The sequence below is a fragment of the Mesocricetus auratus genome, unplaced genomic scaffold, assembly GCF_017639785.1.
Source record: "Mesocricetus auratus isolate SY011 unplaced genomic scaffold, BCM_Maur_2.0 Super-Scaffold_100004, whole genome shotgun sequence".
Lineage (NCBI taxonomy): Eukaryota > Metazoa > Chordata > Mammalia > Rodentia > Cricetidae > Mesocricetus > Mesocricetus auratus.
In genome coordinates this window covers 81,265,779-81,290,287 of record NW_024429189.1, presented here as the reverse complement: position 1 = coordinate 81,290,287, position 24,509 = coordinate 81,265,779, and the positions used below count along the sequence as shown (strand labels likewise).

Genomic DNA, 24,509 nt, shown 5'->3' with positions numbered 1-24,509 from the left:
AATCCCAGGAGCCCCAAACAGTGACTAGTACATTCAAGACACTGAGGTAGTACTAAAAAATGTATTTGAGATTGGATTTTCTTTCTGGTTTATGGAGTGGTTAATTCATTCGTTTCTGTACCAGGGAAATGCTAAGACAGTACCCGAGGTCTACGTCATGTAGCCTCACTGGCTCGCAGGGCAGAGATGGAAGTCTCAAAGTTAAATAGACAGATAGTAATGGTTTCTGGGATTGCTGAAGAAAGGAAAGAGCTTGCAACTTCGAGTTTACATGCCAGATAAACCCAGCACTCTCAAACCAGTTTAACAAGGGCCTTGCCCTTCTCCCCGGCAGCTTCAGTGCCCTTACTTGGGTGGTTAAGTTGTGCCTAAATCCCCCCTACCCTCACGCATCCCTCCACCCCCCGGGCCCAGTATATCCATGTAGCAGGTAACAGGTGTTGAGACTAGCTAATGTGCGCCCGGGTGTTCAGCAAGGTGCTGAAGGGGCAGTATGATGGTCGCGGACAGGCAGTGCAGGAGACACCCAGCCGAGGACCCACCCGCGCGTCAGTGACTCCGCTACAGGGCCCGGGCCTGTCGTCCGCTCTTGCCGCACGCACGCGCACCGCACGCACCATGAGGGTGGCGGGCCTGATCAGGTAAAGAGGAGCGGCTCCGTCTCCCTCCTCCCGGGCAAGGCTAGGTCCCGACGCGGCCGCTGTAGACGCCTCGGGAACGGCTTCTGGGGGAGCCGTGTGGGCGGGTCGGCGCCCCGGCCACCGGAAGAGGCGGGACGATCCGCAGCCCGGGCCCAGGGCCCCGGCACGCCCGCTTCCTCTCTGGCGTCGGTGGCTAAGCTGAACAGCAGCGGTGGCTGGGTCCTCAGCCGTGGGCGCATGCTCACCACACCTGCTGGACTTTAATCCTCTGAACTGTGGCCAGAGCCGCTGTTAATTCCGCTTCCTTGTTTGCAGTTTTCATCCTCTGTAGTTCCCTTCGATTTTTACAGATCTTCCCCAGGCTGTCACTGGCCTGACTCGCTCTCATCTCACACCCCACAGCCCTAGCTTGGCAGGGCTAGCCTTAGGATCCCTAAGTGGCTTGAGGTTGCTTTGCTCATACGTGTTATAAACACCTGCATTGGAACACCTACTGACAAGAGAGAGATTCCCTCTGGGTGGAGTTGAAGCTGTGCTGGTTTAAGCTAGATGTGATTGAACTTGCACTGGATAAAAAGAATTTGCTTAGCCGGGCGGTGGTGGTGCACGCCTTTAATCCCAGCACTCGGGAGGCAGAGGCAGGCGGACCTCTGTGAGTTCGAGGCCAGGCTGGACCGACAGCCTCCGAAACAATACAGAGAAACCCTGTCTGCTTTATTGACCTTGGACTACCCAAGTCATATCCCAAAAGTGATTTGAAATCCATAGTAACTTACTTAGAAGTCCGGATACTGTAGCTTATAAACAAAACGACCTGGATCTGTTTCAGTTTCTGTAAATGATTACAGAAATACTAGCAATGTTAGAGACATGCTTAAAGCCTTTAAATATTTCGTTTCTTGAGATTGAGACACCAGTAAAGTGTAACTTCCATTACATTACATCGCTTCAGTCGTTTTTGTTGGCACAATGAGGCATACATAAGCGTTCTTGTTTAATGCCCTAGGTTACTGATGCTAGTTGACAATGTTTCATAAGACTCTTGATAAGCCATATTTCAGTGCCTCTGTAGTGACAGGAAAAATGCCAGTCCTGTTAATTTTATGCCTTTTAAAGGAAATTATACTGTAATGCCACTGTAATTTAATAATTTTTCCCATAAAGGGAATAATGAATTTTTACCATTATGATTATTTGGTGAAAGGAGATGAGAGGTAAAAGTAGGCCAGGAAGCTAGTGCTTGGTATTTAGTTCACAGAAAGCTCAACTGAGTGATAGAACAGGGGAAACTGGAGAGGAGAAAAGATCAGGATGGTTTGTTCCCCCAAATACTCAATATTCAGTGTATCTTACTTTGATAATAAGTTACTGAATAATGAAGTGCTGTTTGAAAAAATTGCCACATTTTAAAGAACTGTATGTTAGGAGATAGACCTGTTTATGTGTACTGTATATTAGGTCTCCATATTCTATATAATTGTGTATAACATCTAAATGTACATTTAAAATTCATTGTGATAAGTCTATTTGCATTGTATCATTGTATGTGTGTATTTGAATGTGTGTATACAACAATTGATTGGGTATGAAGTATATTTTAGGACAAAATGAAACACATTCTTATATATCACTAGATGAAGGGCTTAAGTAGCCTACAGAATTTCTCTGTTGAATGTAAACTTGAAGACTATCTAGGCAGGATTTGTAAATGTGTATGGAACATATAAGCCCAAATACATTGTGCCTAAGCTTGTTCCTAGGTTTAGAAAGTAAAAATCTGTTCTGCAGGACTGATCAGGTGACACAGTGTGCTCAGTTATTTATGGGATTACTTTCAGGATCCCCAGGCATACCCAAATCTTCAGTTACACAGTACTCTGTATAAAATGATATGAGAGTGGGGCAGTGGTGGCACACACCTTTTTTCCCAGCACTTGGGAGGCCGACGCAGGTGGGTCTCTGTGAGTTCGAGACCAGCCTGGTCTACAAGAGCTAGTTCCAGGAAAGTCTCCAAAGTCACAGAGAAACCCTGTCTGGAAAAACAAAACAAAACAAAATGATATGTAGAACCCATGATATTCATCCTCTCACCATATGCCTTAATCTGTCTTTAGATGATATGATACCTATAGAATAAATGCTATGTTAATAGCTGTTACATTGTACGTCTTAGTGAATTAATTTAAAAAAGCTTTATGTTCAATACAGGTGAATGCCCCTAAAACATTTTTATTACAGTCATCTGAATTCACAGATGTGAAACCCTCTGCTTTGGAGGGTTGACAGAGGGACTGACTGTACTTAGCTGCTTTATGGAGTTCTAAGAGGAGAGGAAAGGATAGGAGAGTTGTCAGCATTCATCAGATTCCTTGCCCTTGAAAGCTATTTGTTCTTTGAATACTCCACATTTTACAGAATATGGTTTGGAAATACTTTGAAACCATATTTAAAGGCTTGAAATATTTTAAAGCACAAAGCTAAGTAATGATTGTGAATGTTTACCCTTGACTCATTAATATATTATACAACTTTATTTGTTGTTTGTTTCTTGTTTAGGGGAAACACAGTTATAAGATCTGAGAGAGAAAGTTATGGAGCACATATGAAAAAAGAACCCTGGGACTTTCTTTTTTTAATTTAAAACAATCTTATTTTATATACCAATCCTAGTTCCCTCCCCCTCCTGCCCTTCCTGTTCCCCCCCCATCACTCCCCAATCCACTCCTCAGAGAGGGTGAGGCCTCCAATGGGGGATCAAAGTCTGTCACATCATTTGGGTCATGACCAAGGCCCTTCCCCCTATATTTAGGCTGAGAGAGTAACCCTCCATAGGGAATGGGCTCCAAAGAGCCAGTTTTTGCACTAGGGATAAATACTGGTTCCACTGCTAGTGGCCCCAGAAACTGCCCAAGTCCCCCCAACTGTCACTCACATTCAGGCCCCTCAGCTTTCTAATACACTCCTTTGTATTCTCTTCCTCTTGAGAAGTCCTGCAATGAAATTGTCTAGGCAGTGATGCTTAACATACTGATTATGGTAATGCTTGACTATTGATATATGTCAGCATTTGGATTGTCATTGGATAGAATTTAGAATCAAGCATATCAAGGCCTATTACAGTTTGGATTGAGATTTTAGTATCATCTTTTGATGGGTATTGGAAGCCAATAGATGGCTTTCCTGTAGTTGGACGAGATTAAGTAATGTTTTACTTTATTTCTATGGGTGTGTTACATGCATGTATATATCTGCACACTACTTGCTGTCCTGGTGCTTATGGAGACCACAATGGTAGTGGATCCCTAGAACTGGAATTAGAGATAGCTGTAAGCATCCATGTGAGTGCTTGGTGTTGAACCCAGGTCTTGAGGAAGAGCATCTGGTGCTCTTAACCACCAAACCATCTCTGTACCCTTAAATTTATTTTTTTAAATTAGGGACTTTCATCCAAGGACTATATGGAATAAGCATTTAGCTAGGATATCATTTTGAATAATTTATTATGTGCATAACACTTATTATCTTACATAAAACCACTGTCACAAATGTACCTTGTTTAGAACTTCTGTATTATAGATGCCTGCAGTTTCATAAGTTCCTAGATATAGCAGCCTTAGACATTCAGATTCATGTGTTCAGTTTTCTTCTTATTTACAAATATGTCCTGTTATACTGTAAATGTGAAATAGTCTCTCATGGAGTCTGAAAAGCAAAATAACTATGTGATCAATTTTGATGTCCAGTGACTCTGTGTTTAATGATGATCAGGAGCCTGACATTCATGCCCTTCTCTCCACTCTTTGTTTTTCAGTGGTGGGAAGGACAGCTGTTACAACATGATGCAGTGCATTGCCGCAGGGCATCACATTGTTGCTTTAGCAAATCTGAGACCAGATGAAAACAAAGGTAAGTGTGTGACTGTTTTGGACCACTCTCTAAATAGCTGCAACTTAGCTTCAGTATTGCAAGTTGGTAAGAAACAGTCTGATGCTTCATTGGTTCTTAGTTTATACTATATGAATGCCACTATTGAAAAGATGCCCTTAGCTCTCTTAGGTGTAGCATAGCAAGTAAGCCTTCCCTGTGTACTCTTCAATAGATTCTGAGCCTCTTGAGAGCAGATGTAGTGTTTTAGACTCTCTTGGAAGTTCTGTACCTGTGGTAGATGTCTATTGGTGGACCAGTGAGTACTGAACTCATTTGAATTAGCCAGTTTCCTTCGGTGGGTATTTGAATAATTCTGGAAGCTGGGAGTATCAACTTACCCTGTATAATCAGTGTAGAAGAGAATAGATTGTTGTGGGTCAACAATGGACAGAGTTTGATAATGTTGATTTAATGTCACCAGGATGTTGAACTGTTGAATGTGTCACTGAATGATTTTTTTTCTCTCTTTAAATGCTCTGAAAGGAACCTCACTGAGGAATGCATGGTTCCATTGATGAGCAAAGCTGGGTATAATGTATTCACAACCTATCATGTTTTTCACAGCATGGGTTTTCAGTATGTACTCTGGAAAGAATTCATCCCCATCAATGAGGATAATGTGCAACAGAGCATCTCTTGAAGGCTGTAGTAGGAGCCTTTGTGGTATGTTAATTGAAGTGCATTAGGTGACAGTGGAGCCTTTGGTTTTGTTTGCTCTCACCCCAGTTGCTACTATGTAGCTTCCACTCAGGAGGTTGTTGTGGTCAGGACTTCAGGAGCCCTAATAAACATATATTGGGTTTTGAAGCCATTACAGTGTTTAGTAGTTGTACTAATTTCAGGATGCTTCTTGCTATGAAGCTTGTTTTAAGGAATAAATTTATTTGAACCCTATTTTTTAGTAAAAATACATTAAGTATTCACTCTAACTTGGTTGGATGAAAGAGGGAAAGTTTTAGAGTGATTTGACTAAATCTGGTTCATATTGGGGTGACAAGTAGACTTATAATAATGTGTAAGTCTTGTTTTGTAGGAAGCCAGGCCGCTGTTGTAGGCATTTTGGATGGATCGAATAGGACAGGTATTCTGGCACTCGGGAGTCACAGAATACTAAGTGTTACACAGCCCAGATGGAAAAGGTATCCTGGAATTTGGGAGCCAAGGACTAGCACAGGCCACAGTAAGCTTAGCAGCTTACAGCCCTGCCTCAGGGAAAGGCTTTCCCAGCAGGAGAGGGTCTTCCATCTGTGAATGTTTGCCCAGTGTAGCAGTTTTGCTCAGGCAGGAGAAGGTTTCCCTGGTGGAAGTTGCTACAGTTCAGCTCTGCTCTGAGGAGAGTAGAGAGCTGAGTGTAAGAACTCAGCTCTGTCAGGGGAAGGTTTCCCCAGCAAAAGTGTTACAGCCCTGCTAGCTCTGCTCTGCCCAGGGTCGTCCCTGCTCTGCTGCAAAAGAAGGTCTTCACCCAAAGCTCATCAAAGGGTTTATTGGGAGGGAAGAATCCAGGAGAGGGGCTGCCTTCTTCTAGAGTGGCAGAGGACAGCCGGGTAGCACAAACAGTCACAAGCTGAACAGACACAGGGTTTATATAGGGCTTCCAGGGTGGGGATTGGTCAGATTTCAAAGCTGAGCTCATATTAGCTAGAGCTCCTGCTCAAGGATTGTTTAGTTTTCTGCAAAGGGTTAGGGTCAGATTTGGCTCTGGTTTTAGGGCCAAAGTGTGTTTCTTTCTCTGGTCCTTTTTAGCCTTTTGGCTCTAATTTTAGGGCCAGGATGTATTTCTTTCACTGACTCTGATTCCAGGGAAAAGTGTGTTTCTTTGGCACTGGTTTCAGGGTCAGGGTGCATTTCTTTGGTTCTTGTTGTAGGGCCAAAGTGTGTTTCTTTGGCTGTGCTCAGGGTGTGTTTCTTTGGCTGGACCCTTTTATTTACAGCTGTGGGGGTCAGAAATCTGATGAGCCAAAATGAGATGGCATATGATAGCATTGAAGGACGTTTACACTGTTATTCATTCCCTTTAATAGACTATTTCCACAGTTGAAAACATACCTGTACATATGTGTCTGTCAAAACTATTTTGTAGTCTGGTATTTTGCTACTTAACATATTGTGAACAGTTTCAGTTGCACTAAATATTCGTCTCATTATGTTTTTTTCTGTCTTCTCTGTATGAAATGTAAACGGCATGGGAATCATTTTGAGATATTCATACTCAGTCCTCTTACTGGAGGAAGTGAAAGCATATTAGTCTATGAAAAATTTCAGCAAACTCATCTAATTAGACTTATTTAGCTACATTTAAAACATACTTGATGCATAATTACCCCCCCCTTTTAAGTATTAACATCTTACAGGATTTGTAGTCTGGAGAATACAGTTTAGAAAGTGCATGAAAGACTGCATATCACTTTATTATACGACTATAGCATAGCTCTTAATTTATTACAAATAATGCTGTAGTAAATTCTTTACCCATAATGATATTTGTGGAATCTTGAGACAACTGGTGATTGTATCATGGATTAGATTTAATTATCATGTTTCCAATATTTTGGTAACTGCTGTAACTAATATTGAATTTACATGTGTATATTTTGTTCATGTATAGATTTTATTAGATATACCAAGTATATCTTTTTTTTCTGCCAAATATGTATCACTTACTAAGTAGGTATCTATTTAAGAAAATGTTTTATTAAAGTCTAGATGATTTTTGAATAACCTGAATGATTTGAATAAACTTATGTCATATAATTTCTGAGTAATTTAAAATTTATTAGATACATTACTCATCTTTAAATGTTGCATATAATTTTAAAAATATAAATGTAATCCTGTTAATAATTAGAAACACAGATGATTAGAGCTGAAATGAACTAAATTTAGCTGTGGGCAAATGCTTATATATTATTTTACTTATAAGTTTTTAAGCTTGGTGTAGACTATTCTTCAAGTGGTAAAAGTTACTTTTTAAAGTCTATTTGTTTTTGCTTTGTCTTACTAATTATTTCTACATAACTCTTACAGTGGAGTCAGATGAGCTGGATAGCTACATGTATCAGACAGTGGGTCACCATGCAATTGACCTGTATGCAGAAGCTATGGCTCTTCCCCTGTACCGCAGAACCATAAGAGGAAGAAGCTTGGAGACAGGAAGAATGTATAGCAGGTGTGAAGGCGATGAGGTTGAAGATCTCTATGAATTATTGAAACTGGTTAAGGTATGCAGAGTAACTATCCTTTTTGAACTTTGTAACTTTGGTTTATTGAGTTACTTAGTATTAAATACTTTGCAACTGTTCATAGTCCAGCTAATTCTTTGAAAGTATATTTTATCTTTTGAGGAGAAGGTAACAAAAAATGTTAGTAGGTCTTTATAGACTGTGGAAAAATAAGACTTTGAGTATAAATGTGCCTTTAGGCTTGTTGCATGAAAATTTTCTATTCTTTTTATTTTATGTGTATGTGTGTTTTGCCTGCATATATGCTTGTGTACCATGTGCATACCTGGTACCTATGGAGGCCAGAAAAGAGAATTACATTACCTGAAACTAGAGTTATAGATGGTTGTAAACTTCCATGTGGGTGCCAGGTACCAGCACTTTTTTCTTTTTTTAAATTTAAATTAAAAACAATCTTATTTTGCATACTGATCCCAGTTCCCTCTCCCTCCCATCCTCCTATGCCCCCACCACCCCCAGGAACCAGCGTAGGACTGAACCAGGTACCAGCACTTTTAACTGCATAGCCTTCATTCTAACCCCCTTGTTAAATGATACTTCTTTTTCTTCAGGATATTAAAAACCAATAGCATTCAATCTTTTTTGTTTTTCCTTAAGCAGATTTCGTTTAGAATCCCTACTAAACAAACTGATGAGTTCTGTTTCTTTATTAGATTACACTTTCTAGTTGCAAGAGTAAGAACAGGAACAAAGAACATGACTGATGTATTTTGTTGTCCATCATTCATTCATGAATAGTTCCAGCACACAAAATTTTGGAGAAAAATGTAGGTTCATGTATCTAGTAGATACTTCACTCAGTGAATGCTGAAGGAGATTATACTGAACAATTACCACTGCATTCTCATTGATAATCAATTACATGTGGATGGTTCAGTGTTCTTCCTCAATACAAATGTTTATTCAGCCCTTATACATCATCAGTTCACATAAGGCATACTGATGGGGAACTTAAGTCAGTGTGTACCTAGTATCTCAATATTTTTACAGGGGAAAGAAAAAAACTTTCCGTTCTTTCCTGTACCATTACATATCTTCACTCTGTGAGAAGTTCAGCCCTCTCCAAAGTTTTGTAATGAACATTCCTAGTCCCAAATAGATGATATTAATCAAAGCTCTGTTTTAACAGTTTTGATTAAGAAAATGACCAGATGCCTAAGTACATTTAAAGTAGTTTAATTAAAACAGTTCCTATTTTTTGTCAGAACGTTTTTATCTTACAAAGAAGCACAGGGAACTGTTGTTTTGCAGCTTGCAGTTTAGTTGGACAGCATACGAAGTGGATACTCTGCAGAGACTGTCCTTGGAAGCTGCATGCTCATTGTAGCTACTTGATTACCAAACAAGGAGGAAGCATGGTTGTCTCTCCAGAAAGGGGCAGCTAACATTGTTCACTTGGAGATGTAAAAACGCAGTATAGATCTTGTATTTTCACATTTGGTTCTCCAAATACACTGAAACTGGATATTGACATTTCAGTATAAATCAATATTACAAAATGGTGGATCTTGCACTAAAAATAACTGGGTTGCTTAAAAATCACAAATGTGGTAACTTTGAAGAAATCCTGTGATAATAACAGCCATCCAGGAAAGGGAATGATAATAAATTACTAATCAGTTTAATTAAAAGTGAACAGATTAGTAGTAATTAAGAAGAAATCCCCTTTCTCTCCATGGTGTCTTTGGAGAAATGGATGCTTTGCCATTATCTTGATAGTAACCGTCAATTATGACATAAATTAATGCTAATGTTAAATCTTGACAACTTCTGCTTTGCAATTTCATACATGATAATTATAACTATAGTTGAAAGAGATGTTATCAAGTTGTCTGGGACTAAATAGTTCCTTCTTTTCCTGTGTAAAAATATTAATTTTACTATAGGATATTTTAAAGACATCAATATCAGAAATATATTACTTTTATGAAAGAAATTATATAGCTAAGCTTTTAAAGTTAAATCCATTTGCAAATCCCTGGTACAAAGATTCTAGTAGAGGTCTCATATATCCTAATGAAAACTTGAGTAATTATGGAAAAGAAAAACTAACTTGAGAAAGGCTATAATTTCCAAGTTTGCCTCAACTGTTGCTAGGTAAAAGAATTGCACTTTAATCTTTTGAATGTTAATGCTATATTGAAGCACCAGGACTTACTTTTGTTTAAATTGTTTATTCCTAACAGGTTATACTGTTGTGTTACTTCTCTCTTGTTTTTATGCATTTTTCCCTTTAACCATGAGAGCCATATTTTGTCTAGGGTGAACTCCATTTTGCAAATAATTCAATTTGATTAAGTAGCAAAGTCTTAGAATCATAAACTTGAAGAGGTGAAGAATTGCAAGTCTCCTGTTTTGTTGAAGTCAGAAAAACTAACAGAAATGTAGCAGTCTATCATATCTCTTCAATTGTTAGGTAGCTGTGAGTCTGATATAGTATCTGAAGGTGTTTGTAAGATATTTGGTTTTATGACTTGTCTTTCATATCCTAGTATTGAAGTGTAATTGTGATTCTTTTTTAGTTTAATGTAGTGTAACCTTCCTTTTCTGAAGCTGGTAATTTATTAATTGTAAGGTTTTTTAATAAAGCATATTAGAAGATACAAATTAGCATCTTTTTTCTATAAAACCATATCTAAGGATCCATAAATTTTCTTTCCTCTACTGATTTATACTGTTTCATTCTAGATCTGAGGTTTCTTCCCACTGTTCCCAATTCAGTAAAATGTTTCTTTAGGACATTCTAAATGGCCAATCCTTTCAAAGTCTTACACTTTGTAAATGTTTGTATTTTGCCCACAGTTTTTAGTGAACATCAACACATGCTTTCCTGTAAATGTACTATAATTGCCTGCTTGTAGGATGTCTCTTTAAAAGCTTACCCTTGGTTGATGACAACCTTAAAGTCTACATGACAACCTGTATGTCTAGCCCATTTACAATAGGGCCTACCTCTGGCTGTATCGACTGGACCAGGAATGGTTTGGTCCTAACAGAATAGAGTCAATGGTGACTGGCAGAAGGTAACTTCTACTTGCATGGAGAGATGTTTACTATGGGACATAGATATTTAATAGCCCATTGCCTTTTACTTTTTTATTTTGAAAGGGACATATTTAATGTCAAATATAACAAAAAATGGCAGAGCCAGAGGACTTACAGTGTAAGGATGGCCATGGCAAGTCCTCTTTTGTTACTTGTTTGATGATTTTTCTCTTCTTGATTTTCTTCATGTTTCCTTTACCTCCAGTACTGCCTGGTAAGAAGTTATCTAACTTCTATTTTCCCAAATATTTTTTTCGTGCCTTTGTAATTTTTAAGGAGAAGATGTTCCTTGATTGAGCAGAATGGGCTTGAGTTCCTAGTCCAGTCTGTTCTCTCTGTGTGTGTGTGTGTGTGTGTGTGTGTGTGTGTGTGTGTGTGTGTGTGTGCGCGCGTGCACATGTGGAGGCTAGAGGTTGATAGTAGGTCACTTTCTCAACTGCTTCTTTACCTTATTTTTTGACACAGAATTTCTGACTTGGCCTAGAATTGGACAGAATACAGTACCTGGCCAGTAAGCTGCAATAATCTTACTTTTTCCGCATCCGCAGCATTGGGAATACAGACAAGCTACTGTGTATAATTTTGTTTGTTGTTGTTACTGTTTTTACCTAGATGCTGGATATCTGAACTCCAGTATAGCTTATGTCTCATGCTTTCCAGGAAGCACCTTACCTGCTGCACCATGTCCCCAGCTTCTTGTCTGTTTGTAACATGTTTTTTGAGAGTGCTTCTGGAATCTCAGTTTTATACTGAGATTTTAAAAGATATTTCTTTTTCCATATAGATGATTTTCTTTTTCTAAAGTAGCCACACACCCCTCAACTATTGCTGGTTTCTTTGCATCTTTTTCTCATATTGTATAAGAATAAGAGAAAATCTGACTGTGAATATGTTGGTTTTAGTTCTCTCAGACATTTGACTCCAACTTGTGAACCTGGAGTTAATGATAGTGTAGCCTCACCTGCTTCTTCTACCCTTGTTCTTTTCCAGGCCACAGTATATTATGCTTTCTTGGCCGTTTCATCAATTATCATTCTTTTATCTTCTTCCTGACTCAAGCAAGAAGTTGAGATATTTTACTCTGAGCTCTTCCTCCTGTTCCTGTTTTTGATAGATTGCACTCTTGTGTCATTTTAATAGAATTTCAGCATCCAGAAACCCATGTTAACTTCATTTTAATGGAATATATTTAAAGTACTTCTGTAACTTGAACATTCAGCTTCAGTCTTCTTTTTTTAACCATTTACACTTCTCTTGTATTCATTTTCTCATAGGCATCTCAACTTGATGCTGACATTTAATTTCTTAATGTTTATGTATAACTTGAACATGGTAATTAATGAATAATTGCTTTTTTATTCTTAAAAATGGAATATTTACTGTTGAAAGAAGGCTAATAAATGAATACTATTTTTTGTTTGTTTTGTAAACTACAATACAAAACCAAAATACCTCTACCTTTGTTTTTAGAATTGTTCATTACTATGTTACATTCTCTGAGAACTTATTTATTAGTAGGGAGAGAATGTCCTAGCCAGCCACTTTCTTTTTCTTTTACTAAAAATAGATTTTTTTCATATAATACATTCTTGTTATGGTTTCCCCTCCCCAGTTTGTCTGAGATCCATCCTACCTCCCCTCCTATCCAAATCCATACCCTTTCTAACTTTCCTTAGAAGATAAACAGGCATCCAAAGAATAATAAAATAAGATAATACAGAAACAAAAAAATCAGAAGAAGACAAAACAAACAGAAGAAAGAGAGTCAGATAAAAAAGAAAAAGCAAGAGAAACATATAGACAAAGAGCCACATATTAGCATACACAGGAATCCCATAAAAACACAAAACTGGAAGCCATACTATGTACGCAGAGGACCTATAATTAAAATAGATGCCCTGGCAAAACGTTATGAGACAAAGCTCCTCCAAAGTTGCCATTGAATTCTTTTTATGTTGGCCATCTAGTTCTGGGAGTGGGACCTGCCCTTGAGTGGTTTGTATCCCCAGTGAGATTCTGTTGGAGAGAACTATTCTTTCATTTACAAGTGGCTATCAACTGCAAATAGCCTCTAGGTTAAGGATGAAAGCTTGTGGCTTGTGTCCAACACTTCTCTCAGTGCTGAGATTTCGTTTGGGGCTGGCCCTGTGCATGCTGCCACATTTCTGTGCATTCATGTGTGTGTCAGTCCTGCTGTGTTTAGAAGGCTTTGCTTGTTTCCGGGATGTCCTCCTTTCCCTCTGACTCTTATGATCGTGATCCTTCCCCTTTCTCTTCATCAGGCTTCCCTGAGCCCTGAGGGGAGGAATTTAATGGAGACACTCCATTTAGTACAACTGAATGTTCCAGTATTTCTTACTCTCTGCATATCATCTAGCTGTGAGTCCCCAATTAGTTTGTACATTGGTATTTTACCTGAATGTATGTCCTTGTGAGGGTGTTGGATCCTCTGGAATTGGAGTCACAGAGCACTGAGCTGCCATGTGGGTGCTGGGAATTGAACACCAGTATTTTGGAAGAGCAACCAGTTCTCTCATCCACTGAACCATCTCTCCAGCCCAGAGGAGAAGCCTTTTTGTTAATGACTGAGCAAGACATTGATTTATGAGTATATCAGAATGCCATTAGTAGTCATTTTATGGCTACATTCCTTTAGCAGATCACCAGTATTTGTTTTATCCTTAGATTACTGACCTGTGTGATCTTAGGTTCTTGTTCTCTTGAGCAATATCAGAATGGGTTCCAAACCATGGAGTGGGCCTTAAATTCAATCAGATACTGGTTGGTTACTCCCATAAACTTTGTGCCACTATTGCCCTGGTGTCATCTTGCAGGCAGGCCATTGTAGATTGGAGAGTTTGTTTTGGGGTTGTTGTTTACCTTTCTCTTTTGGTTGCTTGCAGAGTGCTTTCCAGTACCATGAACATTAGGCTGTAGGGATGAAAGTTCTAGGTAAGCTCCAATTTGACTTCTTCATGTTCAATGAGTTGTGTAGGCTTGTTTTTAGCAATAGGGCCTTACTGATAGTTTTTGGAAAGTAACAATTGTTTGAGGGTTCCCCTGGCCTCCTTGGCCAACAACTCAATTAAATGTGGCCCATTCCCACCACGGGAAGCTTTTTTGGTGGTGAGAGATATCCAGTTGGGGCTCTTTCTCCCCATTTAATCAATTTGTTGAAAATACTATAAAGGTAAGTTTAGCAACAAGTGAAACTATAGGACCAAATTAGATAATCAAATGTGGTATTTTGTTTTGTCCTGTGTTGTTTTCACTCTCTAGTATCTTCACTATTCAGTCAGGACTCTTGCAGTTAGAGGTTAGCTCCTATTTCTGGTCCAATTCTTCTAGGAAAAGTTCTAGTTGTTTTACATAGCTTAAAGAAGAAAAATCTAATTTTGTTTCATTGTTCTTTGGCCTGACCCAGCATTCCAAAACAGTTACTGTTTCTAGAGGTTGATTTCATCTCATTGATTAGTCCTAGACTAGCCATTTCTGGAGTAAGAAGTGGAGAAATGATTACTGAATTCTATTAATATAGTCCACACATAAACAAATAATAGATCGTCAACTTAAATCAGGCTCTTGCTGACAGAAGGGTGGGCTATGTTAGAGTCTCAAAGAGCAGCACGTTTCCAGAATTTAATAGGCTCCAGATATGGACAACTTGGGAGCCATGATATGTGATTCCCTGACTATTTCCTTGCTTTTATGGCTTCTTTCCCCACTGCCTTCTTTCTTCCCTTCTTCCTTCATCTTCCCATATATTATTTACACTGGCCCCATAGCCTTGAGTTTGCAATCTGAGATCTTCATTTTTAAGTTATTCATGATTTCCTGACTTTAATATCCTGTAAGCATAATAAACTTAACAAGTTGAAAAGAGTTTCTGTAAGAACATTTCAGTTTATATTATCTTCTTAGGAATTTTACCCCATCACTCAAGTCAAAACCCCAGCCCCACTATCAAGCTTGAACTTTTTCTTAGCTTCCCCTTTACCTCAGCTATTACTATTAGATCTCTGCAGCCTGTTGCTAATACTTTGATGAAGTATGAATGTGCTTTTTGACTTCACCTTTGCCAAGCTACTTGTCCATCTGTAGTATGCCGCAGTCTGCTAATGAGTCATTCACCTGTGCTCTATGCGGCTCTTCTACCACACTGTTGTCAGGGAGACTATACCCAAGCTTAAGATGCCTGCTCTTAAGGAGCATGACCAAAAATTCACAGTCCTATTAGGCTGACCCGTCATGCCCATGCACACCTCTGATCATATTATAATCAGTAGCCACTTTAGTTTCATTTTTTAATTCCAGTGTCTCAAGCCTTTTATTTAATTCTTATTTCTTTATTCTCCTGAAGAACTTCATCTTCATCCTTTGTGAAATCTGTAATTTCTCTTATTCTTGTGTCTCTCATGGCAACTCCTCTATTCTTTAATTGTAGCCCTGTGTGTTACTGTGGTCATTTATATGGCTATTCTGGCTGTTGGACCTTCAGCACCATACACAATACTCACTCTTCCATTTTTGTATCCTAAGTGCCTAGGAAATTTTTGGCATACATGGACTCATGAAGAATTGTTGAAAAGGGTAGGTAAGAAAAATAAAACTTATTTCAATATTTGTCTAATGCAGGAGGAGCACCATGGTATTATTTCATTATGTGATGTAAGTCAAGTGACATTTTTGGTTTTTTTGTTTGTTTTGTCCAGAAACTTAATGGGTTTGGGCATCATAGTGAAGTTCATAAAATAAGGCATCCTAGTATTTACATTGAAAGTATTATCTGTACTAAGAGTGATTTCCAGCTGCAGAATATTTTGTACAAATGCTGAGCAGATACTTTTCACACTGTCTCTGTGTTAGGAAACCTGCTTATAGTTAAAAACTACTTTGAGTCTTTTCACTTCAGATCCTTGGGGTGGGAGAGTAATCTAAAATCTTAAGTGGCTTTGAGGTGAACCCAGAGTGCTTAAAGTGGAAAAAAGTATAATATGGCTTCAAGATTTGCAGGGAGGACCCAGACAGTGCGGATTAAACGGGCATATAGCCCTGCAGTGATTGCTCCTGGCTCCTCAACCCAGCACAGCTTGTCTCAAGCCTTGTCAGTCCCCAAGCCTGGTCCCTTGGAACAATAAATATGTTTCTAGTATTGACTCTGGTCCCTAAACAGGAAGTATTAACATCAAAGCTGACCAGTGTTGTTTCGCTCCCAGGTTCAGTGCTAGTAAGGCTGTATAGTATTTGGCTTTTTCAGATGGTAAATTCAGACATGAGTAAGGAAATACATGGTGGTGAATCTCTATAGGAAATAGATGTTGGATGATATTTCCAGTTTAGAGCTTTATCACCTTATCCCAGGACCAGACTTTTCTTTTTTCTCCCCCCCCCCCCTCCACACCTGAGATGGTTTCTCTGTGTAACCCTAGCTATCCTGGAACTCACTCTGTAGATCAGACTGGCCTCAAACTCAGAGATCCACCTGCCTCTGCTTCCTGAGTGCCGGGATTAAAGGTGCGCACCACCACTGCCTGGCTCAAACTTTTCGAATGTAGGCTTTTCCTAAAGCTACAAAATAAGACTCCTTCATTTTGACAAGTTAATTTATGTCTCCTCAACTGTAGACTGTCTCCACTTGGTATTGCTGACTGTGTCTATATATTTTTTGTGAACACTACCTATATATTCTATATTTTCCTTATCCAGTGACCTTCTTGGAATTTATCAATTGACTTTATTCATGGGATTTCTTTTTTATGCTTTCTAAACTCTGGAGTCTCTGTCCCACTGACTTTTTATCTTTTCCTTAATGTATAACCATTTATGTTCAAAGAAACCTTTTGTGGCTGTCTGCTTTTGGAATTGTGTCATCTTAAGATGTTAGATTTATGTATCTGTCCTCTAGGCTTTTCCTTTTTTCCACATGTGGTTTATCCTCTCATTGTGGTGTTCTCAATTAAATGACCAAGAACACATTACTGAGATTGATAAAAGTTTCTTTCTTCTTTTATTGGTGGCCTGGCATTATTTCTCAAGTATTGATTGTCACAGAACATAATCATAGATTATAAAGATCTTTTTTTATTACTGGTTTTGATGTGTGTTTGGGGGTTTATGTTCTTGAGTGAAAGTTCCCATGAAGGCCTCGGGAATTGAGTCCCCTTGGAGCTGGAGTTAGATGTGGGTTGTGAGCTGCCCAAGTTGCATCTGGGTGCTGAACTGGGTGCTGCACTGAAAGCTTCTGCAAAGCAGTATTTATTCCAATCCTTAATATGAACGTTTTATGATGGCTTTTGCTTTTAAATTTAGGGACATTATCAGAAAAAAGATAATAAGATGGTTTTAGGAAATCAATTGAATATCGAGTGTGATATAATAGAGGCTTTGTTCTATGTTGACATGAGAAGATACAGAGTAATCAAAAGAAATTGTCATTGACTTTTTTTTTCTCGGAATTTCCATTGGATGCACACATACATATGTGGGATAGCTAGATAATAGGATAGTTCTACATACATTTTCAAGTTGGTTATCTTTTGAGAAATATCTAGAGTAGTTATTTTTTTAGTTGGATTATTTTATGAGTTTCTTACATACAGTAGTTGTTAACCTTTTGTCATGTGACCTGTTAACATTATTTTTCCTCATTCTGGCTTTTGTTTTACCTCGTTGTTGTTTATTTTGCTGTGCAGAGGCCTTACAGTGTACTATAATTCTATCTGTTGTGTTTGTTATTAAAATTACAATAGACTAGCCTTTAGTAATGTTGAGTATTCCCAGGGTTCTTGTCTAGGGTTTCCTGGTTGCTTTACTTAGATGCTTGATCCATTTTGGGTTATTTATTGTCCAAAGTCAAGTTCAATCTCCACATAGTTTTTTTCAGCTTTCCCTGTATCATTTATTGATAAAGCTGTTTGTTCTTTCTCCAGTGTGTGTTTGTGGTACCTTTGATAAGAATCAATGCTATATAGATGAATGGACTCATTTCTCAACTCTTTTTTTCTCTACTACAGGTTTGTTGTTTTAATTATACTACCAAAGTTTTTGAGTGACTGTGATTATGTATTATGTCTTGAAATCAAGTGTTATGATCTGTCCATCTTTAACCTTCCTATTAGATTGTTTTGGTTGTCTAAGATGGTGAGTGCTTTCATATGAGATTGAAGAAACTTACAGTTTTCTGGAGAATCTCATTGTATTTTTATGAGAATTTCATTCACTCTATTCATTTGCTTTACCTACTATGGAAATTTCAAAACATATTTTTTTGTAATTCATGTTTATGAGAGTTTCTTTCATTGTGTGTCTGTATATACTTAAACTTTCTTTCAGTGTTGTATAATTTTTCTTTTAAAGGTCTTCTACTTCCTTGATTAAATTTACTCCTAAGTATATGTTATAGCTTTTGTGACTAAATTTCTTTCATTATTTTTTCTTGGTGATCTTATTGTATAAAAATGACACTATTTTATATATTGATGTTTATATCTTGCAACATGATGAATTTATCAGTTGTGACAAGTTTTCTGATAGAAACTTTAGTTTTTTCTGTATACAATATTATGCCATTTGCTGAAAATAATTTCACTTCTCTTTCATTTGTGTGTCTTTTATTTCTTATCTCTTTATGTTTCTTACTTGATTGCCTACCTATTTGAGTACTACATTTAATATGTACATGCATATAATAGTATGCATATTTATGTGTATCAGCTACAGTGTTTTATGTGTATAGTTACATATATATGTATTTCTTACTGTTAACGTTCTTATAGTTAAGATTACAATCCACTACCCTGAAGGGGTTACAATTCACTTCAAAGTCATCTGGTTGAGCAACGATAATGCAGGCAGCAGATTAGAGAAATGCTATTCTATAGGAAAGTTAAGTGCAAATGAAGATTTTAGGCTAGTTGGAAAGTTATATGGGTAGTAACCAGGCTAATAACAATCACAGAAATGAAGAGTGTATATTGAAGGGGATTAAGAAAGCTCTAATGGTGTTTCAGTAGTGACAAGTCTATATAAAATGCATGCTAAATTCACAGTTCCATAGATAACTTACACAGCTTTTACTGGATAATATTCATAATCAAAATCAATTACATAACTGTATATTATAAATATTGTGCTCTTAAATTTTATGACATTCTATTTTCTTATTCTTGGGCAGCATGGTTTACAATCTGCTTCATATCATTCTGGATTCATTTACTGAAGTTAATGTTAATAGACTTTTATCTTGATAGTTCTTTTAATTGAATATTTAATGACCTCTTATTTAAAATTTTGTGAAATATACATCACCTAAAATGTTTTGTCTTTGTTTCTTAAAAATAAGTTTTGTAAATTCCCCCAAAAGATTCAAAGTACCTGATAGTAATGTATTTTATTATAGTAACATACTATGTAGATACACAGCTCAAATTACTGCTGTAATTACATACAAAAATTATTCACAGTTAAATCAAGCAAAATAAGGATTCAACAGGTTTTGTAACCCTTGGGTATGATAGCAGATAAAAACGGGCTTTCAGCCTGTAAGGAATTGTTGCTTTAGTGCTGTGTTTATGATGTCTCTCCCATGGTTTGATGTCCATAATTTATTCTACAAACTCCTGTGAAGTTCTGTTTTCTTAAGTGTGTCTGTTCACATTTGTCTCTTCAGTAAAAGTCATCTCGGCTACTGTGATGGTTAGGATACCTGCAAAACAACATCTAATTATCTTTCATCTCTAGCTAAATTCCTGTGGAATTTCTGTTCCTCCTATTGTTTATTTATGATTGTAAGTAACTTGAAAGTTTGAAGTTGTAGCATATTTTTTTCTTATGAGTCTCAACAGAAGTCCTGGACTAGAATAGATAGTATATTGAACTCTGTTCTTCTTGAGTTCAGTCATTTTGTCTGTAAAATGTGGACCCATCTTTCTTTCTGTCTTGTTTTTCTGCTTTGAGGACATGTATAAATGCTGCTTTAGATTTTGTTACTTTATGTATATGGATGTTTTGCCTCCATATATGTCCTTGTACAAGCATGTTTGTGAAGTACATATGGAGGCCATACAACAGAGTTGGATTCTATAGAACTATAGTCATAGATGGTTGTGAGCTGCCATAAAGGTGCTGGGAGTTGAATCAAAGTCTCCTGGAAGAGTAGCCAAGACCCTTAACCACTGAGCCGTCTCTGCAGCCCCATGATACCTCCTGAGATTTCTAAAGCAAAGATGCTAGATTAATTGTTTCACATTCCCTTATCCTTTCACCTTCATGTCAGCCTTGGGTCTTCTCTCTTATTCCTTAGTTCCCAAAATAATACATTAAAGTTCTATAGAGTTATTTAATTTCATTCCTTACAGAGTTCCACTGGAATAGTATATTAAATAGCTGTTGTAAATGAACACTGAGAAAAACATTAGTATTATTACATTTAGTAGTAAGTTGTGCACAGGAGAAAAGAACAGTAGTTATGTGGAAAAACATTTAATAAGGACATATTTATAGTAATAGTTTGGAGTGAATTTATCCTTATTCATTCATCACCTAAGGGTTTGTCCCTCCTGAGTCTCCTTTAGATTGTTTCAGGGTGTAATTCAGCTAAGAACTATGAAATTAGTGTTTCCTATCAAGTGTCCTATGTGAGTAAACTCATAATTGGACTATTTTCACAAGAGGTATGGAGGGGTGAACCCAAAGATGGCACAGGTCATAATTTAATGCTTTTTTTTATTGAACTTTGTTTTGCCATGTTCTTTTAGAGCAATTTTGGGGATTTCCTTAGACCTCATCCAAGTGATTCTCACTTTGAAAGACCATAACATCTGAGCTTGATCATAGACGTCTAGTAAGAATTGGACTTGTGAACTTCTCTGTAGGATAATGTGATTCTTTTTTATTTCATTTTATTTTATGTTCATTGGTATTTTGTCAGGGGGGTTAAATTCATTCCCTGGAACTGGAGTTACTGTCGGCTGTGAACTGCCATGTGGGTGGGGAATTGAACCCAGGACCTCTGGAGGAGTAGTCAGTGCACTTAACCTCTGAAGCATTTCTCCAGCAGGTAGTGTGATTCTTTAAGACAGGATTCCTAACCCTGAAAGTTAAGAGTCAATATTATGTGGACTTTCGTACTCTTAAATTTGTGGGGAGTAAATGCTGTTTTTATTCTTTTTAAAAGCTTAAAATCACATTTTTATCATTAGTTTTAGAAATCTTGGAACACAGGAATATCATGACACTTCACTTGAAAATCAGTGAGGCTCTGATCAGATGAGATTATTTCCTATCACATTGCTGTGCTCTGTATCTGGTGAGCCACTTGTGGGTGGAACAAATGAGGATGCTGCCAATATATCTAGAAAGCATTATGATCTCTCAAAGAAAAGACCAAACAGTGGTATTTTAGGATTTTAGGGATGGGATAATAAGGACTACCAAACCTGATTTTGGCTAAGACCTCTAGTCCCAGTATTTGGGAGGCTGCGGTAGGAGGTGAATATGAGCCTCCAAAGAACAAACAAAAGAAGTGATGGCACTGAGGCCTGTGGAAGGAGCTCCTGGGCTAGGGACCTGGTTGCTAGGAAGTAGACCTATGACCTTTCTATGACCTTTATATTGGAGGCTGAGGGGCGGCAATATAAATGACCCCACTCCTGACCTCCCAATTGTGGTTTTTCCTTTCTAAGTTTTTGCATATTGTTTTTGTTACTTTTGTGAGTGTTTAATTCTGTTATGCCATTTTTCATCATTAATTACATGACTAGCATATTCTTTCTATTCATTTGTAACTTTTAGCTAGAATTGCCTGTGTTTCAACTTTGGGCACTCCTCTGCATTCATTGTAATGTCCTAATTGTAAGAAGTACTTGACAGTTTTTGTTGTATGCTTGCTCTAGGAATGCTCTTAATGATTTCCATCAATCACATAGTCAATCCTATCACAAATTAAGGGTGGAATTTCTCTCAGGGACTTACTGTTTGTAAACAGATTGCCTTATGATAATTGTTTAGTACTCTTTATTATATTAGCTCTATAAATCATGCAGATCTTTTTCCCTTTGTATCACACATTGAAAATTTCATACATTTATCCCTTTAAAATTTTTAATGTATATTCTGATTTATCCACACATTATCTCAGTTAGGCATATTATCTTTAGTTTGTAGATACTTAAAGAGATTCAGGTTACATAACTTGTCCAAGGTTGTACAGCTAAAAAGTGGTAAAACATGTCTTAGTTTGGGTATCTATTGCTGTGAAGAGACGCCATGACCATGGCAACTCTTATAAAGAAAAACATTTAATGGGGTAGTTTACACTTTCAGAGGTTTAGTCCATTATTATTATGATGGAACTTGGTGGTGGACAGGCAGACATGGTTCTGTAGAAGGAGCTAACCCGCAGGCAACAGAAAGTGAACTGAAACACTGGGCATGACTTGGACATAGAGGTGGACCTCAAAGTCCACCTCCACAGTGGCACATGTCTTCCAGAAAGGCCATACCTCCTCCAACAAAGCCACACCTCCTAACTGTGCCATTCTGTGAGCTTTTAGGGGCCAATTCAAACTACCACAATTCTGTCCCTGCTCCCAATAAGCTTGTAACAATATCATAATGCAAAATGCATTTAGTCCAACTTCAAAAGTCCCCCAAAGTCTATAATAGTCTCAACAATGTTTTAAAGTCCAAAGTTCAAAGTCTCTTTTGAGACTCATGCAATCTTTTAACTGTAATCCCCTATAAAACCAAAATGAAAAATCAGATCATATACTTCCAACATATGATGGTACAGGATGTATGTTACTGTTCCCAAAACATAGGGAAGGAAGCATACTGGACCAAAGCAAGACCAAAAACCAGCTGGGAAAACTCCAAACTCTGCATCTCCATGTCTGGTGTCCAAGCACTTTTCAGATCTCCAGTTCCTTTCATCTTTGTTGACTACAACACACTTTTTCTCTTAGGCAGGTTCCACTCCCTGTTAGTGGCGTTCCTTGGCAGGTATCCCATAGCTCTGACTTCTCCAACATTTTGTGATCTACAAGGTAATCCAGGCTTCAACTAAACAGCTTCACAAAATGGCCTCTCACACCACTGACATGTGTCTAGCCTTAATAACTTTCCTTAGTCATGGAGGCAAATTCCATAACCTACTTCTTCTATCCTGCACTCTAAAGCCAGAATGGTGTTGCCAAAGCTGCCAACTCCTACTGCTTACTGGGGCTGGATCATGCCACCTTATTCAGTTATAACTTCGCCAGCTTTCTGTTTTTGATGGTCACCTTTACTGCCCAAATTTGGCCGTCCTTGTACTTGCTCTGTAGACTAGGCTGGCCTCAAACTCAGAGATCCTCCAGCCCCTGCCTTCTGAATGCTGGAATTGAAGGCATCCACCACCACACTGTACTCTAAGCTTTTCTCTAATTCCTTTTCACAAGTTGGAAACTTAGCTGGGTGGGATCTTGCCCTGAGGTCATGAAGGCGTGGAAATTAAGGATTCATCAAATGCAGTATGAATGATTAGTGGAGTTTTATTGGTTAAAGAGCTTACATAGAAAACAGTAAGTGACTGTTCCTGCTACAAGAAGGTAGTCCTGCCTCTTTGATGCTCTCCTCGACCTCAGCTCCCTCCCCCAACCAGCCAGGATCCTTTTCCTTTAACTAGTCATGTGGTCATGTCCACATCTGTAACCATGCCCAAAAGGTGTGGCCACTATTATAGGTGTAGGCAAATATACCTGTTAGGTCACCATTCCCTTTAGTTCATCCTGTTTATCTCCTTGAACACAGGATGTAGGCCTGTTCCACTTCCTGGCACTCATTTTCCCATTACCTTTGCTCCCTTTTGTTATGAATCTTTAAATTCATGAATACTAGTAACCAACCATAAGACAGAGTCTGTATTAGGCTGTTTTGAAATTTACTATGCCAACAGCATTAATCCAAATCTCTTTAGCCTCCTAAGGCAGACTCTTTGAAAAAGTCCCCAAAGCAGCCACTTTCTTCACCAAAATATCACAAGAACAATCTCTAAGCCATATACTAAAATTCTTCCCAACTGAAACCTCTGGAGCCAACCCCTAACAGTTCAAATCATTCTCAGCACCATTGTCTTCCATGCTTCTTCTTCAAACACAGCCCATTAAGCAGTGCCTAAAGCATTCCATTGCTTTCCTAACCCAAAGTACCAAAGTCCAAATTCCTCCAAACAAACATGGTCAGGCCTATCACAGAAATACCCCAGTCCTTGGTGCCCACTTCTGTCTTAGTTTGGGTTTCTGTTGCTATGAAGAGATGCCATGACCATGGCAACTCTTACGAAGGAAAACATTTATTGGGGTATCTTACAGTTTCAGAGATTTAGTGGTAGGCACATGGTGGGGCATGGAGATGTGCAGGTGGACTTGGTACTATATAAGGATCTGAAATTCCTAAATCGTGACCTGCAAGCAACTGGAAGTGAACTGAAACACGGCATGGCTTGAACATATATGAGACCTCAAAGCCCACCCTCCCATTGTGACACACTTCCTCCAAAAAGGCTATACCTACTCCATCAAAGCCCTACTTTCTAATAGTGCCACTCCCTATGAGCTTACGGGGCCAGTTACATTCAAACAACCACAACATAAGCTGTACTTGCGTTAGAATATATTTA

General features: G+C 38.1%; 1 protein-coding gene across 1 annotated transcript in view; it reads left to right on the top strand.

Moving 5' to 3' along the window:
• Positions 1–500: 500 nt before the first annotated feature.
• Dph6 (diphthamine biosynthesis 6) overlaps positions 501–24,509 on the top strand; it is a 117,824-nt gene continuing 93,815 nt past the window's right edge. The window contains exons 1-3 of the mRNA XM_005064762.4: positions 501–641; positions 4,453–4,547; positions 7,593–7,786. Coding sequence (XP_005064819.3) covers positions 619–641; positions 4,453–4,547; positions 7,593–7,786 — 312 coding nt within the window. The 5' untranslated portion in view covers positions 501–618. The remainder of the gene's footprint in view (positions 642–4,452; positions 4,548–7,592; positions 7,787–24,509) is intronic.